The sequence below is a fragment of the Haliotis rubra genome, unplaced genomic scaffold (assembly GCF_003918875.1).
Source record: "Haliotis rubra isolate DU_JTF1 unplaced genomic scaffold, ASM391887v1 Scf536, whole genome shotgun sequence".
NCBI lineage: Eukaryota > Metazoa > Mollusca > Gastropoda > Lepetellida > Haliotidae > Haliotis > Haliotis rubra.
The window spans coordinates 523904-546212 of NW_025767231.1; the positions used below are offsets into that span (position 1 = coordinate 523904).

Consider the following 22309-nt stretch of genomic DNA (forward strand, 5'->3'; position numbering starts at 1 on the left):
AGTTTGCCAATGTGAATCATAATTCGCACACACACCCTAGTGCATGTTGTCTGTCTCATTACACTTCACGGCGAAAACAATGATTCTGTTGAATGCTACGACAAATGAATAAAAACAAAATGCAAATATTAAAATTAAAACAGATTAAAGTTATAGGAACAATATCAGGCCATTACCTTGTTCGAGGAATGTATCCATCAATATCCACAAAACTGTTCCAAATGATGTGTCTTTTAACAGTTTAATATACGAAAAAGTGATAAATCTTTTCAGGTATTGGTGTATAGTCTCATTGGTCACCCAAGATAGCACACCTGGCAACTAATTGCATAATGTCCGCCTTTCTTTAAAAACAGTAATTTAGTTAGCCAATAATGGGCAATCAATCAATGTATTGCCGGTTAATCCTTTGAAAGAAGGACGTTGTTTTTACGCAGACACCGACACGCCAGAGTGTATTCAGTATAGATTAGTAAATCTACATACATAAACACTACCCTTTGACAATTCCGCTGTGTAAGATAAAAGTAATTAATCAATCAGCGTGTTATCGGTTAATCCTTTGATCGATGTTTATAATGTTGAATATTTACTCCAGACACAAGAAATGCCAAATGGGAACCTTTGTCGGGTAATTTAAGTGTGTTACCACTAATTATACCTGTTATAAATTCATTAACTGACCATCAAGTGAATGATGACAAATAACATGTGTAGGTTTATACCACCTAACACGGGTTACAACAAGGGAGTATTAATTGCTGTATTGCATGTGAAAACTTATGGGCCGACACTGTTTTGAGAATACAAACAGATTTTTACATGACATGATTAAATATCGAGGTAAAAACACAGAAATGGGATCAATTTGGATCAGTCATTATACAAATAGGGCTTAACGACACCAATCGATTTTGACAGAATCGTCTAGGAAAACAAGTTGTAACTCGGAAACTAGGCAAAGCAGGAGACAAAATTAAATGACAGTAGATTGTGAGAACATATAGCTTTCATTTTCCACAACAATTGTCACGATTTCAGGTTTATACAAGCCTGTAAACAAGATAATTTAACCCCTAAAATGTAGATGAATTCTGCACAGGCCCTCCAAGCTTGTCCTCATATGACGTCACATAGTCGCGCCGCTCTGATTGGTTGAAATTTCGTTCGCGGGTGAGAATTGTGCGCTGTTGTCAAAAAGGTCGATTTAAGTCAATTAAAGGTCGAAATGAGTAGTTTTAATGACGGGGTTTCATTTATAACGATGCGAGTTAGTGATTTATGTATTTTTAACCCCTAGGGTTTATGTGACCTTTAAGTTCCAATATGCACAGAAACATAACAGATTAATTATGCTTGGTTTATAAGCCAAAAATATAAAGACACAAGCTGACTTCTGTTTTCTTTCAATCTTAACACTTTTAGTCAATGGCAAATGAAATTAAACTTCAAAATATTTTGAATTTTTATCATAATAAAGTAGATGAACATACAGATGGAAAGAAATATCACAACAACCGATAGTTTTAATGTATCAATAGATACAATGCCGTCCGGTAATTCAGCGCGCACCTAAGCACATCGATCGACAACTAACGTCTCTTATTTTTTGTGGTTTACGTGACTGAACATGCTGGTATGCATCATATTTACCTAGAAATATAAGTTTTATTGACGACAATGAGATTCTAACGTTGCATTATGCCATATGGTTGACTTTACCGGCGTTCTGACGTCATCGCTTGCTGTCTGGTAATTCTGCGCAGCAACTGATGCGCATAACATCCAGCTGGAGATCCGAAGTATGGAAACGTATTAGGGCCAGATTATTTTCAAAAATCACTTCATTAATGTAAGGAAGAGTGTTTCATATTAAATCCAATTATGAATAATGAAGAAAAAGGTTTAAAAGTCAAGAAACTGTCCATTTATCTGTCAATTACTGTTATTTACGTACCTTTAGTGATTAAAAGCCAGTCCCTCGTAAAAATGTCCCGATTTCAAGCGTAAATGTGGTAGCAGACGATGTTTACCTTCGATACGGAAGTACGCTATTGCAGCTGCGCGGAATTACCGGACTTGCTTGTACCATTGCTGAGAAACTTATCCAAACAATGATTTAACTTAACTGTCTGGATAAATTGAACCTCAAGGTTAACATGTAATGGGCATATTTTTTGTTGCGAGGGGTGATAACGCTCCTTTTGAAATGATGTAAGCGACGGTACAACTTCTCACTTCCGGTAGGGTTCCCGAGTGAATGTGCGATGCGACAACTTTCAACATGTAAAGACAGAGCCAAGTTTACAAGTGCCTATTATATTAAAACACTTGCACTATACAGTCAAACACATCACATTGTAGCCATAATAAACAATTTCCCCTTATTTTACTCCAAACACTTTCAACTGGTAGCTGAAACCTTCTGTAAACAAAATAAATTAAACGGCACTAGTAATGTGAACTTGTAAGGTAGGATGTAAATAGAGCACACAAAACAATAATGGCACCTTTGGAGTAAAGATTTAGGATTTTTATGCGTTAGATTATGAGGTAGATATTGCTTTAATGATACCTGAGTTACAATTAATCTTTTGTGGGTTTTTATCCCACCGGCATATAATGCGGTGGGATATAGTCGTCGCCTCGTCCGTCTGTCCGTCCGTCCGTCCGTAATCATTTTGTTTCCGGACCATAACTCAAAGACCGTTCGATATTTTTTAACCAAAATTGGTAGATATGTCAAAAATAACCTAAGGTGGTGCCTTTTGCTATTTACAGATAATTGTCATTTTTATTTTTCTCGGTTTCCATGGAAACGTTTTGGACTTAGTCTTAAAGAAGGGTGGGCTTCGTTTCCGGAGCATAACTCAAGAACCGTTCGATATTTTTCAACAAAACTTGGTAGATATATCAAACAGATCCTAAAGTGGTGCCTTTTGCATTTCACAGATTTTTGGCATTTTTATTTTTCCCGGTTTCCATGGAAACGATTCGGACTTAGTCCCAAAAGTGAGGGGTGGGCTTCGTTTCGGAGCATAACTCAAGAACCGTTCAATATTTTTCAACAAGACTTGGTAGATATATCAAACAGAACCTTAAAGTGGTGCCTTTTGCTATTTGCAGATTTTGGCATTTTATTTTTCCCGGTTTCCATGGAAACGATTTGGACTTAGTCCCAAAAGTGAGGGTGGGCTTCGTTTTCGAGACATAACTCAAGAACCGTTCAATATTTTTCAACAAAACTTGGTAGATATATGAAACAGAACCTTAAGTGGTGCCTTTTGCTATTTGCCGATTTTTGGCATTTTATTTTCTTGGTTTCCATGGAAACATTTTGGACTTAGTCTCAAAAAGTAAGGATTGCTTTTCGTTTCGGAGCACAACTCAAAAACCACATAATATTTTTCAACAAAACTTGATAGATATATCAAACAGATCCTAAAGTTGTGCCTTTTGCTATTTGCAGATTTTTGGCATTTTATTTTCCGGTTTCCATGGAAACGATTCGGACTTAATCCCAAAAAGTGAGGGTGGGCTTCGTTTCGGAGCATAACTCAAGAACCGTTCAATATTTTTCAACAAAACTTGGTAGATGTATGAAACAGAACCTTAAGTGGTGCCTTTTGCTATTTGCCGATTTTGGCATTTTATTTTTCTTGGTTTCCATGGAAACATTTTGGACTTAGTCTCAAAAAGTAAGGATTGCTTTCGTTTCCGGAGCACAACTCAAAAACCATATAATATTTTTCAACAAAACTTGATAGATATATCAAACAGATCCTAAAGTTGTGCCTTTTGCTATTTGCAGATTTTTGGCATTTTTAATTTTCCCGGTTTCCATGGAAACGATTCGGACTTAATCCCAAAAGTGAGGGGTGGGCTTCGTTTCCGGAGCATAACTCAAGAACCGTTCAATATTTTTCAACAAAACTTGGTAGATGTATGAAACAGAACCTTAAGTGGTGCCTTTTGCTATTTGCCGATTTTTGGCATTTTTATTTTTCTTGGTTTCCATGGAAACATTTTGGACTTAGTCTCAAAAAGTAAGGATTGCTTTCGTTTCCGGAGCACAACTCAAAAACCATATAATATTTTTCAACAAAACTTGATAGATATATCAAACAGATCCTAAAGTTGTGCCTTTTGCTATTTGCAGATTTTTGGCATTTTTATTTTTCCCGGTTTCCATGGAAACGATTCGGACTTAATCCCAAAAGTGAGGGGTGGGCTTCGTTTCCGGAGCATAACTCAAGAACCGTTCAATATTTTTCAACAAAACTTGGTAGATGTATGAAACAGAACCTTAAGTGGTGCCTTTTGCTATTTGCCGATTTTTGGCATTTTTATTTTTCTTGGTTTCCATGGAAACATTTTGGACTTAGTCTCAAAAAGTAAGGATTGCTTTCGTTTCCGGAGCACAACTCAAAAACCATATAATATTTTTCAACAAAACTTGATAGATATATCAAACAGATCCTAAAGTTGTGCCTTTTGCTATTTGCAGATTTTTGGCATTTTATTTTTCCGGTTTCCATGGAAACGATTCGGACTTAATCCCAAAAGTGAGGGTGGGAAGCCGTTTCGGAGCATAACTCAAGAACCGTTCAATATTTTTCAACAAAACTTGGTAGATGTATGAAACAGAACCTTAAGTGGTGCCTTTTGCTATTTGCCGATTTTTGGCATTTTATTTTCTTGGTTTCCATGGAAACATTTTGGACTTAGTCTCAAAAGTAAGGATTGCTTTCGTTTCGAGCACAACTCAAAAACCATATAATATTTTTCAACAAAACTTGATAGATATATCAAACAGATCCTAAAGTTGTGCCTTTTGCTATTTGCAGATTTTGGCATTTTATTTTCCCGGTTTCCATGGAAGCGATTCGGACTTAATCCCAAAAGTGAGGGGTGGGCCGTTTCGAGCACAACTCAAAACCTCTCTATATCTTTCAGCAAAACTTGGCAGATATGTGAGGCAGATATTGAAGTGATGCCTTTTGCTATTTGCAGATATTTGTGATTTATTATTTTCTCGGTTTCCATGGAAATGATTGAACTTAGTCTCAAAAAAGGAAGGGATGGGTTTTGTTTCGAACACAACGAAAACTTCTTAATATCTTTCAGCAAAACTTGGCAGATATGTGAGGCAGATCCCAAAGTGGTGCCTTTTGCTATTTGCAGATTTTTGTCATTTATTTTTTTCATGATTTCCATGGAAACGATTTGCACTTAGTCTAAAATCAAGCTGGACTTTAAGTAACTGTCAGATGATTTGTTCTTTCAAAGATGTGGGGGCCGGGGGGATATGTCATCTTCTGATGACTCTTGTTCTGATGTATCATGGAGTCACGGAACAACTATTTCAGGACATATATCATCGTTCAAGGGAAACGATATACTGCCCATGCAGCAGCGTGAACTTACCAGTGGAGGTGAAGGCCATACCGGTTAGCTGTCTCTTAGTGTAATAGTGACATGTACAACTTGCATTGTGCATACATTATGCACTGTCAGTTAAAGGTTGGGTCGTCCGGATCAGTGCACCTAGTGGATGAGTGAAGGGAGGATAAATTCCTTTGCCATAGTTCGTACAAGTAAACATGACAAAAACTTGACTCATTTTGTAGTGCTGATAACTATGGTTGTAACAAGTGTGGTCATTTTGTAGTGCTGATAACTGGTTGTAACAAGTGTGGTCATTTTGTAGTGCTGATAACTATGGTTGTAACAAGTGTGGTCATTTTGTAGTGCTGATAACTATGGTTGTAACAAGTGTGGTCATTTTGTAGTGCTGATAACTATGGTTGTAACAAGTGTGGTCATTTTGTAGTGCTGATAACTATGGTTGTAACAAGTGTGGTCATTTTGTAGTGCTGATAACTATGGTTGTAACAAGTGTGGTCATTTTGTAGTGCTGATAACTGGTTGTAACAAGTGTGGTCATTTTGTAGTGCTGATAACTATGGTTGTAACAAGTGTGGTCATTTTGTAGTGCTGATAACTATGGTTGTAACAAGTGTGGTCATTTTGTAGTGCTGATAACTATGGTTGTAACAAGTGTGGTCATTTTGTAGTGCTGATAACTATGGTTGTAACAAGTGTGGTCATTTTGTAGTGCTGATAACTATGGTTGTAACAAGTGTGGTCATTTTGTAGTGCTGATAACTATGGTTGTAACAAGTGTGGTCATTTTGTAGTGCTGATAACTGGTTGTAACAAGTGTGGTCATTTTGTAGTGCTGATAACTATGGTTGTAACAAGTGTGGTCATTTTGTAGTGCTGATAACTGGTTGTAACAAGTGTGGTCATTTTGTAGTGCTGGTAACTATGGTTGTAACAAGTGTGGTCATTTTGTAGTGCTGATAACTATGGTTGTAACAAGTGTGGTCATTTTGTAGTGCTGATAACTATGGTTGTAACAAGTGTGGTCATTTTGTAGTGCTGATAACTATGGTTGTAACAAGTGTGGTCATTTTGTAGTGCTGATAACTATGGTTGTAACAAGTGTGGTCATTTTGTAGTGCTGATAACTGGTTGTAACAAGTGTGGTCATTTTGTAGTGCTGATAACTATGGTTGTAACAAGTGTGGTCATTTTGTAGTGCTGATAACTGGTTGTAACAAGTGTGGTCATTTTGTAGTGCTGGTAACTATGGTTGTAACAAGTGTGGTCATTTTGTAGTGCTGATAACTATGGTTGTAACAAGTGTGGTCATTTTCATGGAATTTCCTAAGTATCAGAAACTGAGCACAATGTCTGGTGTAACCTCCACCAACTGCAATCCCTGACCCTCCTCTTCATTGACTGTATCAGACGTTGAACTTGATAATGCATTCCATTCTTGATGGCTTGTTCCGATACAGATTTTGTACTGGAGAATCTCTCTGGTGTATTCTGCGATCCATAATGTCCTAAACATGCTCAAGACTCCCGGTGGGCCAAGGTGTAGTTGCTACTGCCTCATGATGTAAGCAATCACCAACAACATGTGCACAATGTGGCCAAGCATTGCCGTCTAACTGGCCTGTGTTCAGTGGATGGTCATCAAAATGTGGTACAACAACCCTTATCTGATCCCCACCGTTGTGCATATGCAGTGTTTCTGGTGCACTGAACATGAGCTCGGCCATCAGTCAGGAGCAAAAGAAATCGACTTTCGCCCAACCATTGGACCAATCCCCATGACCTCAAATTCCAGTGACGTCAAGGTTGACACCAAGCTAATCATGAGCTTCAAGAACAGTTTCCTGAAACATGATATTTGCTAAGGATATGTTCATGTATAACATGTAATGCCAGTCTTTGATCACAGCATGTGCACATCTAAAATAAATGTGCCCAATGGGTATAAAAACTCATACAAACATACATACATAATTATGATATGCATGTAAATGGCTTTATGGGGGGGTGCTGCAGTACTTTCTTCCATGTGTATATTTTTTCAACCATGTAATGAAATAACTAGAATATTAGACACAAGAATAATTACATTTCCCAATCAATTCCAAGGTGAAAGCCTTTTTTCATCATTGTTGATCAATGTACAAGGACGTATCCGCAATGTATCTATTTTTAATTTCCTATTTCTTGCTACTATGCTCTTTCCATGCAAATGGGTGTCTGAAAATTTGAGAAAATGCTACACAGTGTAAAGTCTGAAAATTTCTTTGTTTACATTTCAAACAGGTGTTGTCTTTCGAGCACAGCATTTGTTTCCACCCCCAATATCTTTCGTTTCAGTTTATCTAGGCGCTTGGTATTGGTGACAAAGACCAGTTATAATTAGATTCTAAAATGTATGAGGAATTCAGTAGGGCTGGGACGAGAAGGAAAAAATGGAATCGAGTACCCGCAATTACGTACCCGAATCGAATCGAAAGTACCGAAATGTAAGAAATACATTGGTCAACTTTCTGAATATTCAATCACGATTTGACAGAGATTATTATAGAAGACTTGAACAGTTGGTAATAAGACATTAAAACTGACCTCAAGCTATTTAATTTACGTCTGTTTAACCAATATAGAGAGTAACACCATTACTTACATTCTTCGTTATAACAACGAACGTTTCGTTCCTGCTGCTACTGTAACTTCACTACTCACTGCTCATGCACAGATAAATTACAGTCATTAAAACTATGCTCCATTAATCGGACAATACCAATGATGTAAAACCCCGCGAATTTCCGGGTTAGAATATTGATCTTCAGTTACCCATGCTTGTCGTAAGAGGCGACTAACGGGATCGGGTGGTCAGACTCGCTGACTTGGTTGACAAATGTCATCGGTTCCCAATTGCGCACATCGATGCTCATGTTGTTGATCACTGGATTGTCTGGTCCAGACTAGATTATTTACAGACCTCCGCCATATAGCTGGAATATTGTTGAGTGCGGCGTAAAACTAAACTCACTCACTCACTCACTCAATGATGTAAATGTGTGTTACGTCAAAAATGAAAAAGACAAGCTATTGTCTGCCCTTGTCATTACAGAGCTCTCTCCCTTTCCGGATACTCGATTCCAGCTGTACCCGACCCGGATTCGAGTACCCGTCCCAGCCTTAGAATTCAGTGATTCATTTGTCGCCGCTGAATATGAAATATAAGTGATGTAATTGGCGTTTCAATACCGGCCTTCGCGAAACGTGATTTTGTAAACACTATCCAATAGGGCGCAAAGTGCACTTGGGCGTTCGTGTGAGTGTATTTATGAAAACATCTGAACACGATTCCAGGTTTATCGGCAACGTTTCAGAATTATTAGTGATTTTATGAAAAACTGATATCATTGTTAATTAATATGCTATTTTTGAAAGTCTATACTCCAAGTAATTATCCGATTTTGTTTGGATATGTCCGTCTGGCATCCTTTCCCATAGATGGATTTTAATTATATTTTTACTAATCATTTCAGCAATAGGCCTAATTTCTTTTTCATTCTTCGAATTTTTTAATTGAAGCAAATCATCTTTTAAAAATGCTATATAAATTGACGAAAACTTAGTTAGCATAAACATTGCTCTCGCAACTGATGTGTAGGAAAATAAACAAAACATTATTTTGTATCTATTTCTGCTGTGAGTGATATGCGGGCCTACTTCGTAGTCACTTTGATTAAATGTTATATTTGAATATCGAAACCTTTTTGTCACAGTGAACACAACACTATCTCTTGTCATATTACACGATAATATTTGGAATTTTTAACTTATTTTATAACAATATCTGAATGCTAATGTTATACACTGATAGGTTCATAGAAGGAATACAATGGCACAATAGTATTTCTCTGCCGAATCGTTGCAGCGTTCTATAATACCTTTATGAAATATAATACATGTTTTCCGTCCTTGAAGACACTGAAAAGAACTATCTATGCATAAATGGAGGTTCACCTTATTAATGAGTATCGAGGATATTATGTTCATCTACTACAGCGTTTTCGTTTTCGTATGCACAAAATATAATACAAAGACTAACACCAAAAACTTTCACCGGAGGGCTAATACTATCAACATAACACTGAAAATGTTCTACTATGACAAAACTAGTAAAGAACTAACATAAAACCTTCATCATAATTTGCTTCATTATCCTAAAACAAGGCAAAATTACATGGGGGCAATTGTAACACAGTGTTACAATTGCCCCCGATGGTAGTAGCCATGTTTCATGCCACGTCACATGTTAACAACTTTGGGCTTCTCAAATATTTCTTCTTCAAAATATGTAGTAATACCTCAATTTTACACTTGTTAATTAGTTTCATAACAAGCAACATTTAATGCATTAAGAACCTTTATTACGTTTTGTGAAAAATTTACTTTCCCATGTGAAAAACGATTCTTTGTTAACTGTATCTCACCATGAGCGAGCAGCTGAAAAACGCCTGGATGTGTTCTGCAGGAAAGTAAATGGAAATAACTCTTCTCACGTACACTATGCTTGAGCGAAAACTTTTAGAGTAATCGCCCTTGTTACTATTGCCCTGTGTTACAATTGACCCCGGTCTCCCCTACAAAATACAGTTTGATTACTTGCACGTGGTGCTAGTAACATATTAAGTTTCTATTGGCATTAAATGCATATTTCACATAAAAGCTAATGGTATTAATTTCACAACATCTATATTGTTTGATATTAAAAGATTTGGCAATGTGTGTTCATACATTACAATTTTTGACAGACTTGGCAAATAATTAATAAATGATATTGATAGCATCTTCACGACTTGGCCATACAGAAATGACAATTTAAGGAGTGAAAAGTGAGCAATAGGTCTTGTGGGAATTCAAAGATTCATTAAGACTGTAGCCATCTAAGCGTAACTCTGTGTGTAATATTTATACATTTTCTATCCAGGGACAACATGCTTCTAATATTAATATTTTTTTCATGCATTCATCATATTTTATCTATAGCTGTGCTATAGTTTTTCATTAAAATGTCATTTCTGTTGTTGGAATTGAAGTAAGTCCCACACAGAGCTGGGATCATATGTCTTTGAAATATAAATTATGCAAACGGCTGGAACCTTGTGTTACAATACAAAACATTCGTAGTGCTACGACATTCGCATGCCTATGATATACTATAGAGTTGGCCTCAACCATTGACTGGATTACATTCTCTTCGTCAGCAGAGAAATTTCGACTTCTCTTTTTCCTTGGGGTTCAGGCGACATTTTGCGTTTCCATTTTTGGTAAACCGGAAGTAAACAGAAAACAGAATTATGGGATATATGGAAGCTAACCAGTGAAGTTAACCACACTGTTAAACTTTGACGGCGACGTTAGCTAACGGCATGACTAACCATGTTTTGAACAACACATATTTAAAGTTCAGTTACCTAACGTCCGGTTAAGGATTTAACCGGCCGTTAGGAGTTAACCAAGGTTAAGATAATCGAGTAACAACCGGGCCCAGATCAATATGAAATAAACTTCTAGTGTTAGCACAATTATCTCTAATTCTGCATTCAACATTATTAGTGGTCAGTTATTGACACACATTGATGATAATCAGTTTCTTTTCAAAGCAATTCGTTTTGTGAAAATATATGAAGTAGAAATGATGACATGTTTACTGAAGACTTATAGGAAGTGAAAACCATTCAGACAAGAGGTATGAAGTATTAGGGTCACCAGCCCCAAATACAGATTTTTGAGCTACTGAAAATGTCTCTTTGTAGTGATGTCAAAGAGCCAAACATTGAACTGTTATTGATGTTGTTCCTGGCCAGATTTCTCCAATATAAAGTGATAGAAAAAGATCCAGTTATCTCTAGCTTCATGTTAACTGGTGGCATCTTAGATGATGGGCAACACATCTATCCCTGACAACTCATCCATTGATTATGACAGATTTTGACAATCTATTCTTTCTCATCTAAGATATAATAAACGTCACATACTTTTGTTTTTCAGTCTTCTTCATTTTGACTGAAGAAGAAGATCCCAGAATATAAAGTTAAAATGCCTAGGAAATCATACTGGGTAGAATGTTAATTATAGAGATGTTGTAAATGTCACTTTGACCTGCACGCCATCAGGTCATGTCAACAATGTAGCCAACATGCTGTAGTCTGCATGTGTTTTGCAGTGGCTGCTTAGTGTATAGTGGTCTATTGTCAAGAGGATGGTGTGTATGGCTGTGAACAAGCTGATGATAACAGGATAGGATACAGCTGTTGTCCATATTCATTCTTAAAAACTTTCTTTTAGAAACTGCTCATAGCTGCTGATGACTTTCTCTGATCTGATCTATGCTATAGCCATACCTTTTCTGAAGTTTTCGCCAGGTGCCCATTTGTCAAGTTTGACAAAAATGGTATTTTTAACAAGGCCAAAGATGACGATGTCAATTTCATGTGAAGTCAAATAATTGAGCACAAATGCATTAGTAATAGTTTAGTAGTTTAGACTAAGGTTTGAAGCCCTTATCTGACCCCAACATACCAGAATACCCATTCATTCACTCTCACTCACTCACTCACTCACTCACTCACTCACTCACTCACTCACTCACTCACTCACTCACTCACTCACTCACTCACTCACTCACTCACTCACTCACTCACTCACTCACTCACTCACTCACTCACTCACTCACTCACTCACTCACTCACTCACTCACTCACTCACTCTAATGTGGTCCATTGTCCCAGATAGAATATGTGTGCCCTTGCAGTGTATTAACATGTAGGTAATGGTTGTGTACCGGGCAACAGTCCCTAAAGAATGGTTTAATGTGATCTGTTGCCATTTTTGCAGAATATCTGAGAGACATGGCAGAGGAAAGGAGCCCTGCTGCTATATAACACAGGCATGTCTGGCCCAGACAATGGGCGTCACAGTGGCAAGTCCACCCCCAGTTCACGCACAGACAGTGGCAGGTACTGTACCTATATCTACTCCTATGTGTGAAAAAAAAGGGTTGAACTTCATGTAACACATTTGATAGAAATGTAAGGTGCACCTTTTACACTGATAGTTAGATGGGGATTTGGTGCACCCTTTTCATTGATGGATCACTTGGGGTGTAGGGTGCACCCTTTTCATTGATGGATCACTTGGGGTGTAGCGTGCACCCTTTTCATTGACAGGTCACATTGGGTGTAGGGTGCACCCTTTTCATTGACAGGTCACATTGGGTGTAGGGTGCACCCTTTTCATTGACAGGTCACATTGGGTGTAGGGTGCACCTTTTCATTGATGGATCACTTGGGGTGTAGGGTGCACCCTTTTCATTGACAGGTCACATTGGGTGTAGGGTGCACCCTTTTCATTGATGGATCACTTGGGGTGTAGGGTGCACCCTTTCATTGACAGGTCACATTGGGTGTAGGGTGCACCCTTTTCATTGACAGGTCACATTGGGTGTAGGGTGCACCTTTTCATTGATGGATCACTTGGGGTGTAGGGTGCACCCTTTTCATTGATGGATCACTTGGGGTGTAGGGTGCACCCTTTACATTGACAGGTCACATTGGGTGTAGGGTGCACCCTTTCATTGACAGGTCACATTGGGTGTAGGGTGCACCTTTTCATTGATGGATCACTTGGGGTGTAGGGTGCACCCTTTTCATTGATGGATCACTTGGGGTGTAGGGTGCACCCTTTTCATTGACAGGTCACATTGGGTGTAGGGTGCACCCTTTTCATTGACAGGTCACATTGGGTGTAGGGTGCACCCTTTTCATTGATGGATCACTTGGGGTGTAGGGTGCACCCTTTTCATTGATGGATCACTTGGGGTGTAGGGTGCACCCTTTTCATTGATGGATCACTTGGGTGTAGCGTGCACCCTTTTCATTGATGGTCACATTGGGTGTAGGTGCACCCTTTCATTGACAGGTCACATTAGGTGTAGGCTCCACCCTTTCATTGACAGGTCACATTGGGTGTAGGATGCACCCTTTCATTGATGGATCTTTTCATTGATGGATGCTTGGGGTGCACCCTTTCATTGCAGGTCACATTGGGTTTCATTGACAGGTCATTGATCATTGATGGTCACATTGGGTGTAGCTGCACCCTTTTCATTGACAGGATCACATTGGGTGTAGGGTGCATCCCTTTCATTGACAGGTCACATTGGGTGTAGGGTGCACCCTTTTCATTGATAGGTCACATTGGGTGTAGGGGCATCCCTTTCATTGCACCCTTTTCCCTTTTCATTGACAGGTCACATTGGGTGTAGGATGCACCCTTTTCATTGATAGGTCACATTGGGTGTAGGCTGCACCCTTTTCATTGACAGGTCACATTGGGTGTAGGGTGCACCCTTTTCATTGATAGGTCACATTGGGTGTAGGCTGCACCCTTTTCATTGACAGGTCACATTGGGTGTAGGCTGCACCCTTTCATTGATGGGTGTAGTGTAGGCTGCACCCTTTTCATTGACAGGTCACATTGGGTGTAGGGTGCACCCTTTTCATTGATAGGTCACATTAGGTGTAGGCTCCACCCTTTTCATTGACAGGTCACATTGGGTGTAGGATGCACCCTTTTCATTGATGGATCACTTGGGTGTAGCGTGCACCCTTTTCATTGACAGGTCACATTGGGTGTAGGCTCCACCCTTTTCATTGATGGATCACTCGGGGTGTAGGCTGCATCCCTTTAATTGATAGGTCACATTGGGTGTAGGGTGCACCCTCTTCATTGATGGATCACTTGGGGTGTAGGGTACTAACTTCACATTGACAGATCACATGTTGTGTAGTGTACTGCCTTTTTAGTTGACAGGTCACAAAGGGTGAAGGGTGCAACCTTTTAAATGATTGCTCATTGTTTGCCCATTTTAATCAACCTTCAACCTATCTTTGGTCAGAAATCCTACTTTGTACATTTTCTAACCACTGCAGTGTCTATTGGATCTTGTGGAAGAGTCATTTCAGAATTAGGGTCTATTTGAAGAGCCAGTAAAAGGTCCAAGTTTACACTGTGGAGAAGATATTCATAAGACAGTTCAAGGCCTATGTAGATGAACACTGAACAACTGGTCTGGCATCATGTTGTGAATCACTGTACTGTGTCACTATCATGGCAGTCTTGTTTGGGACAGAGAAAGGCAAGATGTTGTGAATCACTGTACTGTGTCAATATCATGGCATCATGTTGTGAATCACTGTACTGTGTCAATATCATGGCAGTCTTGTTTGGGACAGAGAAAGGCAAGATGTTGTGAATCACTGTACTGTGTCAATATCATGGCAGTCTTGTTTGGGACAGAGAAAGGCAAGATGTTCTGCATCACTGTACTGTGTCAATATCATGGCAGTCTTGTTTGGGACAGAGAAAGGCAAGATGTTGTGAATCACTGTACTGTGTCAATATCATGGCAGTCTTGTTTGGGACAGAGAAAGGCAAGATGTTGTGAATCACTGTACTGTGTCAATATCATGGCAGTCTTGTTTGGGACAGAGAAAGGCAAGATGTTCTGCATCACTGTACTCACTGTACTGTGTCAATATCATGGCAGTCTTGTTTGGGACAGAGAAAGGCAAGATGTTCATGCATCACTGTACTGTGTCAATATCATGGCAGTCTTGTTTGGGACAGAGAAAGGCAAGATGTTGTGAATCACTGTACTGTGTCAATATCATGGCAGTCTTGTTTGGGACAGAGAAAGGCAAGATGTTCTGCATCACTGTACTGTGTCAATATCATGGCAGTCTTGTTTGGGACAGAGAAAGGCAAGATGTTGTGAATCACTGTACTGTGTCAATATCATGGCAGTCTTGTTTGGGACAGAGAAAGGCAAGATGTTGTGAATCACTGTACTGTGTCAATATCATGACAGTCTTGTTTGGGACAGAGAAAGGCAAGATGTTCTGCATCACTGTACTGTGTCAATATCATTATCATGGCAGTCTTGTTTGGGACAGAGAAAGGCCAAAAGATCTACTGTGTCAATATCATGGCAGTCTTGTTTGGGACAGAGAAAGGCAAGATGTTCTGCATCACTGTACTGTGTCAATATCATGGCAAAAAATTATGAATCAGAAAGTGCCAAAAGATCTAAACTGTTAGAATACAAAATGAAACACTTAAAGTTGTTTGGTTGAGAGGATTTCGAGGGCAATGAAACAATTTTTGTAATTTTATTGTTGCCTTGGGACTGATTGTTTCAAAAACTGTGGTCAGAACACCATGTTCTGTATATGTTATACACCAGTGTGGCCTGTCCACCAGAACTGGTACCTGCATCAGTTTGAGCCAATCAGAAGCAAAGCTATGGTTTGTAGATTTGTCACGTGCAAGGTCAAACAATGCCTGTGGAATGATGTGCGAATGGTTTCAACATTTCTGATTCACAATTCATTATGTGCCACTCGGCTCGCTCGCTCACTCACTCACTCACTCACTCACTCATCCATTTACAAAGATGAGGTTTCCTTGCCAACGTTACACCATTACATTGATGAATCATTGTTAATATTAGTAGGCGAACATTACAGTAGGTGTTAGTGAGTGAGTTTACTTTATGCCCCTTTTAGCAATATCCCAGCATTATCCCAGCAGGGGACACCAGAAATGGGCTTCACACATTGTGCCCATGTAGAGAATCGAACCCATGTCTTCCGTGTGATGAGCGAATGCTTTGACCACTAGGCTACCCCACCGCCCCAGTAGGCACACGCACGCACGCACGCACGCACACACACACACAGTGTATACAACAATAGATTAGAATATACAATTCAAATGGTAAATCATAATGTCTTGAGGTAATCTATCTGTTAAATGTCACATTCTGATTTACCAGGATCCGGTTGTATCATTGCTTCATTAACTAATGTCAACATTAAACCCTAATGATACATTAAATCCTTAATGCATCATTAGTTCATGGCAACGTTAAACACGTTGTATCAAACACTTATTAGCGTATCATTATCTAATGACGTCCTAATGTAAATGTTTTCATTATATTCGCAGATTCACCTAAATACTTCCCACAATTCCGCGACGTAAACACGTAACCGTTACTCTCGTGAAGAAACACATGTAAATAATTCTGAAACGTCGCCGATAAACCTAGAATCGGTTGGGATGTTTTGGAAAATACACGAACACGAATGCCGAGTGAGCTTTCCGCCATATTGGATAGTGTTTACAAAATCAAGTTTCGCTTGTATATATGTATATTTCATATTCAGTTGTGACAAATGCATCACTGAATTCCTCATACATTTTAGAATCAACTTACAAATGGTCTTTGTCACTAAAACCAAGTGTCTAGAAAAAAAAACGAAACATATTGGGTGTGAAAACGGAGCATTGTGCTCATAACACAGCACTTGCTAGGAAAGTAAACAAAGCGAAAATCAGAATTTTTCCTTATCCTGACTCATGCTCTTTTGCTTGTCTTCTTCTTCTTGCTAACATAGTGGAACACTTGTATCTCCTTAATTGAAGCTCCCTTCAATGTAAAATCACTAATTGGTACTCACCAAGAGTTGCCTCCCTTGCCCCTTTTTGGCGGGAACAGGTGTCGCCACCCTCTGGCCTCATGTTTCACTCTCTCCTTCTTCGCCCAGTGAGCAGGATGTGAGAGCGCCTGTGTCTCCTTACACACTATATCCTTTGGTTTTTCTTAGTTTATTACCTCTTATAGGTTACTATAGAGGTATAGCTAGTATCCTTCATTAATTTGCATTGATAATTAATCGTATTTCTACTGTTTATTCACGTGAGTTCGTGATTGTTCAGCTAGTATTTACGTTGATGAAAATCTGTACTATTTGCAATTTACGTTTTTCGGTTGCTGACCCGCATGTATTATGCCCTAGTTGTGCTACGCCTTGTGCGTTTGATACACGTTGCAGTTACTGCATTAATCTATCCAATTCTGCTTTTCAAAAATATCTTTGCGCCGTGAGACGTACCGCAGATAGGTCACGCAAACAAGGGTTAGACATGGCCGATACATCGGATTCCCCTTCCAGTCAGCTGCTGTCGATAGACCCCCTCCCGTCTGGTGTTTCGCAAGAGACTCCGTCGGAAGATGGGCGTGGGATGCAGTCCGCCACCTCTAAGAAGCGTCCTGCCTCCCCAGACGTCCCGTCATCGCAGCTAAAGTCCAAGAGGGCCACGACATCTTCCCAACGCAGACTTTGGACCCCCAGGGCAGCGTCGACATCCAAGGGGAAGTCTACGAAATCGTCAAGAACTTTCTCAGCCGAGATCGTTCCAGCCGCCGAACTGGGCCTCTACGATGATCAGCCGATCATCATCCCTGACGTACGCCACAAGAAGCGACCGGGTGACAGCTACAGTGACATCAGCAGAGATCGCCATGCAGCCTGATGCCTCTACACTGATGTCAGACGACTTCCCTGAGGGCTCAGCAGCTGTCATCGCAGAGAGGGCACCGACTACTTCGTCGCAGACCATCCCAGACGAGCTGTTACGGCAGATCATGACCATGATGGAGGGCCACTACAGTCGAGGGAAGCAGCCAGCCCAGGGCCCGAGCAACGCAGACGATACCCCAGAGGCACCCCCAGTCAGCGTAGCAGCCACGACGAAGCAGCCTTCGAGAAGGAAGTCACAGACCACCTCGACGAAGGACGCACATGTACAGTCTTCGCGAAGGCCTTCGCGAAGACGGAGAGATCGCCACCGCCCTCGGCCTCATCCTCAGATGCAGACTCAGACCACCAGACGCCACGGAAACCGCCACGAAGTCAAGGGCCAGCCCCAGGTCCGACGCAGAGGAAGCTGCACGAAGGCCGCCACACAGATCGCCATCGCCCAGAAGGACGCCAAGGGACTATTCAAGAGCTTCACGGGCCCGCCAACATTCTCCTCGCAGATCTAGGTCTTCCCATAGACGAGATCACCTAGACGATCTCCACGCCGCTCACCACGCCCGATCTCCACGCACATCACCGCGCAGGTCACCACACAAGTCGGCACACAGGTCTACACTCAGGTCTCCCCGAAAGTGTCACCCGACATAGAGATAGCAGCCCACAGGTCAGCATCAGAAGAGCATCAACCTCTCATCTCCGATGCTGGTACAGAAGATGATGGAGGCATCATCTTCTCAGACGCTGAGATAAGATATTGGATGGTAAACAACCTAGATTTATCTTCACCGGCCCAAGAGTGGCAACTCAGCGCAGACATACCTGATGAAGGAAGACGATGCAGACGCCATCACCTTACCTCCGACGTAATCCCGATTGCTACGGTGCCACATAATCTAGATACAGCCTTCATTAAAGCTAACGTAAAGTGCAGACACCACATCTGCCGAACTTTCACGCTTAAGAAGTTCTCCACGCACAACATGGACCCTTCCTGAGTTAGGCACAAGACATCGATGACAACTACAAGCTGATCAGCCATGTTAAGAACAAGAACTACAAGATTGACGATCGTAAGTTGGTGCAGATAGAAAACATGACGAGACGATGTTTTTGGCCTAAATAGATCTAGAACGATCAATGAGACACTTATCACCAGATTTCGTGAATACTGACCTCTGAAGATGATAGGATGATCTACTCGCCCTACTGATGCAAAAGAAGGACCAGCAGTTCCTTACAGATCATCTCACATCTGTCTCAGCAGCACTGACCTTAGCTCGTCGTCAAGGCCTCCTCGCGCTTCCTGCAGCTGGGGTGAGAACTTTACAGCTCCACTCTATACAGCCCCGTGGTCATCCCCAAACATCTTTGACGGAGGAATAGACAAAGTCTCCAAGGAAGTCACTAAGGACTCCAGAGAAGTCCTTATGATCAAGTCGATGGACACGCTAGCCAGCGCCATCAGGCAGACTTCACAAAGATACTCAGGAGATCTAAGTTCTCGGACTACAGAAAGCACGGGATAGGAAGATAGCCAGCCAGGGGAAAAGATTCTTTCTTCGCCCATATGGCAACTATAGAGGAGGGTCAGGAAGAGGCAGGACACCCAGAGGTTCCCGCAACTATAAACGCTGAAAGACAGGTTCGAACGACTGGAGTCTTCCACCCCCAGCCGCTCCAGTACAACCGCCACAAGTGGGTGGACGCCTTCCAACTACACTGGGAGAACTGGGGAATGTTACAAGACCCTTATGTCTCCAACATTCTTCAACACGGATTTCAGATCCCACTACAGGCCACGCCCGCTGACAGTCAACCCTTACAAGTTCGGGAACTTACAGGCACAACAACTACCAAAGTTAAGAGAGGCGGTTACATCACTCATAACCAAGCAGGCCATAGAAGTACTAGATCAAGTAAACATCGAACCAGGCTTTCTACTCCCCAGTTTTCCTAGTACCCAAGAAAACTCCAAGGAGAAATACAGACTCATTTACAACATGAGCTTTTTCAACAGGAATTATCTACGCAAACCACCAAAGTTTCAAGATGATACACCTTCCTCAGTTACGCAGTTGATTCACCCCATGGATTACATGGCCAGTATAGATCTGCAAGACGATATCTACATATCCCGATACATCCCGAATCCAGGAAATATCTAAGATTTACACTAGACGGGCTACATTACCAATGGAAAGTAATTCCCATTCGGCATATCATCAGCCCCTGGCTATTCAATGAGGATAACGAAACCTATTGTCACCTATCTACATCGCCTAGGGCTAACGCGATGCGCTCTACCCGACGACGACGGATACAAGTAGATCAAAATCCACAGCGCCTCAAACTACAGTTAAACTACATCATAAAGCTACTAACACAGCTAGGATGGTTAGTAAACTTACTCTCAAGTCGGACCTAGTACCATCGCAGAAGATCTGCAGTTCCTAGGCATTCGATTTATCACGAATCACAACCGTGATCGTCAGTACAGAAGACCGCTGGCTCAAGATCCAACAGACCATTCCGCCAGCTCTACTCTCCGCTACCACTCACGACAATGGCAGAGCGTGTTGGTCTCTCTCACATCAGCCCAAGACATGACAGTCTCAGGCAGATTACAGTTACCAATACAGGTCTTCATCAATGCACATCTCGACGACCTACAACCATTCAGTCTCCACCGAACGCGTCTCAGACCTCATCTACTATGGTGGACCAGGAGGTCTAATGTTTTATGAAGGTATTTGTTTAGAAGAGCAGGAATTCAAAACCCATCTATATGTAGACGCCGCCGCTCCAAGGTTGGGGAGCTCATCTCGCCAACCGGACGGCATCAGGGTTATGGAATCAGCAAGAAAGCAAGCTCCATATAAACATGTTAGAGATGAAAGCTGTAATCAACGCCATACTTCATTGGAGCACCATTCTACAGAATGCGACTTAATGATTCATACCGACAACTCGACAGTGGCGCTTCTATGTGAACAAACAAGGTTCAACGAGATCACTGAACCTATTGACTTTAAGCTTTCAACTGTTCGATCTAATACACGATCTAAACCTACATGTCAGAGCATGTCACATTCCCGAGCCAAGAATGTACTAGCAGACGACTCTCTCGCCACATCAACCGCCACCGACAGAATGGATGCTCAATACAGAAATATTTGCACAGATAATCAAGCAAATAGGAGCCGCTAGTAGATCTATTCGCAACACGCTTCAACAATCAGCTACCGACATTCGTGGTCACCAGTCCCAGACCCACAAGCATGGGCAACGGACGCTTCTAAGCATATCCTGGGAAGGCCTCACGCGCGACGCTTCCGCCACCAGCAATAATACCTCAAGTGTTACAGAAAATCAGACAAACACAGAGCCTCCAACTCACTTTGGTCGCTACTCTACTGGTCGGGCCAGAACGTGGTTTCCCATTCTAATTCAAGAAATCGGTCAACCAACACTAGAGCTACCCAAGCGCCAAATCTATTAATACATCCACACACCAGACAGGTGCACGGAAGCCCAGAAGTATTCCAACTTCATGATGGACTGTATTAAAATGTGTTTAAACAAGAGAGGGTATTCTACCAGGGCTGCAAAAGCGGTCACGCTTTGCCTTACATAATTCTACACGTGAACTTGTAACGAATACGACAAGTGGCACAGTTTTGAGAATTACGAGCAAATAAGGGATTTACAGCAAGAGATGCTACTCATCCACAAGTGGCAGATTATTTGTGTTACTTACGGCAAAACAAACATTTAAAAGGCTCGACATTGTCAACATATCTTGCCGCTTAGTTCTGTGATTACCATGAGAACGGGTGTCAAATTGACAAAACTCCAGAGTTACTGGCCTTACTAATGCTTTCCGATTGGAGGACCAAAAGCGAAGTTCCACTTCCAGCTTGGGATCTGAATATAGTGTTACAACACCTCACAAGTGAGGCTTATGAACCGTTGGAATCGACAAACTTTGAATTTCTCTCACAGAAAACGCTTTTCCTGTTATCTCTAGCCACAGCAGCCAGGATGTCGGAAATTCACGCACTAGATTATGAGAGGATACAGTTTGATGACAATCAAAACACAGCACACCTGGGATTAAGATGGGATTTCATCGCCAAAAATCAACTACCAGGTCAACCAGACAGGTTATTTCATATCCCTGCATTATCCTCCATTCTCGATCTCAAGATACACTGGACTTATCTCTATGCCCAGTCAGAGCTCTCAAAATCTATTTACGACGCTCCAAAACAAGGCTTAAGATTTTTCAAACGATTATTCATTCCCTTTGTCGGCAAACAACTCAGACAGAAGTCTCTGCACCACCATATCTATATGGATAAGAACTGTCATACTCTCGGCCTACAAGGCAGCAGGACTGGACCCTCCAACAGCATCAAATCCCCATGAGATCAGGGCTTTAGCTTCCACTCTCGCCCTACACGGTAACTGTTCAT

General features: G+C 41.1%; 1 protein-coding gene across 3 annotated transcripts in view; it reads left to right on the top strand.

Annotated features, from left to right (window-relative positions):
• The window catches only part of LOC124253232, a 176970-nt gene that overhangs the window by 3593 nt on the left and 151068 nt on the right, over nt 1-22309 (top strand). For all 3 annotated transcript variants that reach the window (XM_046686957.1, XM_046686959.1, XM_046686958.1), the window contains exon 2: nt 12283-12404. In XM_046686957.1, the coding sequence (XP_046542913.1) occupies nt 12337-12404 (68 nt within the window). In that variant the 5' untranslated portion in view covers nt 12283-12336. The remainder of the gene's footprint in view (nt 1-12282; nt 12405-22309) is intronic.